Raw genomic sequence first — 3,267 nt, 5'->3', positions numbered from 1 at the left:
CTAGTCTTTCACTGCTAAATTAGGGACGGTTAGCGCAGATAGCTCTCGTGTAGCTTTGCGCGAAATTCAAACCAAAGTTCCGAACGACACACATCGAAATAATACAGTGAAAAGACATTTACATTCAAAACAAACCAAATAATTTTCGGAACGAGCTACATATTTAAGTGTGTTCCATTGTAATCTGTTTAAATGTTTTATGATTCAATTTCCATCTTATAAAACTTGCTGTGAAGCCGCCTAGCAGTGCCTCTCTAAGCATTTTAATTAAAGTATGTTTCTTGTTCAATAGTCTCTTATCGGTTAAAGGATTTTAAAAAAATAATAAACTTATTCAAAATATCAAGTGGCTTTACTTCGTAAGTAAAGTGTTTTCAATCATACGATTGGCAGAACTGAAATTAGAATTTACTTTAGGAGCATCATTTATTCACCGAATACAGTTAATAAATTATTCTATGGTTCATGTAGTGTTAGTAACCCGATGAGATATCTGAGTAAATCAACTTTTCTGAAAAAGTTACAGTTTTCCTTATTATTAAGATATCCATTAACGAGTATGCTCTCCATCAGCCTGCAGAGAAGACTTCTGACTATTTGGTGTAGTACGATATGGTTTTCTTGTCTCATTCCTCAGTCAGTGCAACGCCATCTGATGTGTGTTAAGGCATTGAATGAAAAGGAGTCAAATTAAAGGAGTGGGATTATAGGATTGTGACTTCGTGTTAGCCCATCCAGGATCTGTAAGGTCTGTTGTTCAGGAAAAAAACCTGGTTCGATTACAACCGTGAAATCTCGTACACTTGTGTTTTCAAGGGCTGAACTTTCTGTTCAATAATATATCGAAGCGATAATTAAGCCTAACAAGATTCATACTGATGCCTTCACACACCATTACTAAACCGCCACCAGAATAGTCGTATCATTCAGAGACGTTGCTCCGAAGATGTCGTTCTCCTCTAGATCTCTAGATACAAACCCATCGATTATTGAAAAAAGTGGCAGGAAACCTTGACCCACTTGCGAAAAATACAAGTTCCTAGTACTGTACTGGTGATCTAAGCCTAAACTAGAAATGTGGTCCACTAGGGGAGTGAAGCACGAAGTCTGTTTTTCTACTTTTGTTCACTAACTGTTGTCCTGAAGCTTATATTGGCACAGTGTCTAGTATACAAATGCTTGTTAGCATGCCTACAATACGAACCAAGAGTGTCCGTGTTTTTGCGGCTTCCAACACTTGAACAACTTCAAAGTATTCCACCCGCCACAAGCAGGTAACTTTGCCAAAATTAGATACAAACATTACGCAAAATTGAAACAATCACCAATACAGCAAATCAGCAAATTTGAAACAAAATAGGACACTTTATTTCAATGGCTGGAAATAAATGCAAAATGCTTTGGAACAGACGGGCGTTCTTGCAACAGATAAAGCGAAACGTTCACATTATTAATGTCATGTCTACTTTGCGTCCATGCGAAACGTTTGACAGACTGATAAAAATAGTTCGTTACACTTTGAACTGGGCTCCAACTTTATACAAAGGTTCTAACAAATCCTGGAGCTCTTCGTCGTTAGATAAATTATAAGTGATTAATGAAAAATAAAAAACTTTCTATAACAACTTCCAAATTTAATACAATCGTGCTATAAATTGTTTGCAGAAGCACAAAGATTCGAAAATGTTCTATGTGTTCTTTGTTTGTTTTTAAAATTCTATGGTACCCAAATGAAAAATTTAATGGATATGGGGGAAAGGATGAGGTGAAAAAAGGCTCCCGTTCTGTTCGTGTCTCATGGTCTAATAACTCTAATCTTTTTCTTTTTAGGTTTGATTATAATATTTGGCAATACCACGATTGAAAGTTTGCCAAGGGATTTGATTTGCCAAACACTTTGCTTCAGATATCAAGTTAGCTGGAAACGTTGCGAAACGAATATGCTAACCAGACCGAAGAACATGGTGATAACTGAGGGGAGGCATTATTGAAATTCCAGTGGAACGATATTCTTTCCATATTGGTATACCCTCAATTCTTCAGCTCATTATATTAACATTGACTCTCAATGATTGTGTTTTAATTCGTTATTACAAAGTGCTGGTTTTGTAACGAGAGCCTTTTATGTCACTGCAATCCCTTTTTCCTTGCAACATTACTAGATGCAACAAATTCGGAATGGCACAAGCCGTTCTGTGCTTGTCTTATGCGCCCTCTATTTTTCAGATAAGCCGAGTCCTAGTGACCAAAGCCAAAACGATTCTGTTTCAGGCATATTCTTCATCATCCCGTGCATCGACACCTACTGCAAAGTGGATTTGAGGACAGTTTCATTTGATGTGCCACCTCAAGAGGTACGTACATCTCCGTTATGATATGATATCTTACTCAAATATTACTCTGATAAACACTGACTCGTACTGTAGTTCCCCGGAGGGACAGCGATAAGTCTATAGACTTACAACGCTAAAATCCGGGTTCCATTCCCTGCGGTTGACGCAACAAATAACTCAATGTGGCTTTATTCACAAAAACAAACAAACAAACTCGTATTGTAAAACGAACCACTGACTTTGATCATATTGATTAGTTGAGTTTTTCTCTCTTTGCTGACGTAAACTTAATTTCGTGGATGTGATACCCAATGAAAGTTTGAAATAGCTTTCATTTCTCTAAAAAATTATGGTTTGAAAATATCGCTTAAACACTCCAAGGTTCTATAATTCAGAAACAAAAGTTTATCTTTTTTTGTTGTACCTTTACTTTCATAAACAGCGTACTTAATTTTTATAGGACAATCTCATAATCTTAAAATGTATTAGAATGAACAACAGAGGTTAGTTTGTATGATGAAGTAATGGAAGTACTAATATTACGTTTCACTCCATCAGAATGACATCATCTATACTATTATTCTGCTTGTTTGTATGTACGACCGTTACGCTTTCTGACCCAGAACCTGTTGCATAAGCATGCGTAGTTAGAATGTTTCCCCAAGAAAAACCGCGCATGCGCATTATTCACTCGACGACAAACAGTCTGTCTGCAGCAGAGAGCTGTAAAGCTCGGTGATCAAGTCGCTACAATTGCTGCATGAAACAAGAAGTAACAACAAAAGGGGAATGTAAATATACTTTATGAACCATTTTGTACAACAGAATATTAAAAACTTATCAAAGTTTTAAAAAAAGTTTGACGTTAGGTCGTACGATAACATTATAAGTTTATTTATCGATAGTATTAAGTAAAGTAAAGTTGTATTAAGTA

At 36.2% G+C, this 3,267-nt stretch overlaps 1 protein-coding gene across 1 annotated transcript in view; it reads left to right on the top strand.

Annotated features, from left to right (window-relative positions):
* The window catches only part of LOC106474017 (band 7 protein AGAP004871-like), a 209,006-nt gene that overhangs the window by 189,208 nt on the left and 16,531 nt on the right, over positions 1-3,267 (top strand). Inside the window, exon 7 of the mRNA XM_013934706.2 lies at positions 2,272-2,354. Within this exon, the coding sequence (XP_013790160.2) occupies positions 2,272-2,354 (83 nt within the window). The remainder of the gene's footprint in view (positions 1-2,271; positions 2,355-3,267) is intronic.

The sequence above is a fragment of the Limulus polyphemus genome, unplaced genomic scaffold (genome assembly GCF_000517525.1).
Source record: "Limulus polyphemus unplaced genomic scaffold, Limulus_polyphemus-2.1.2 Scaffold135, whole genome shotgun sequence".
NCBI lineage: Eukaryota > Metazoa > Arthropoda > Merostomata > Xiphosura > Limulidae > Limulus > Limulus polyphemus.
The sequence above is the reverse complement of the archived record's forward strand: the minus strand, read 5'-3'. Positions and strand labels throughout refer to the sequence as shown.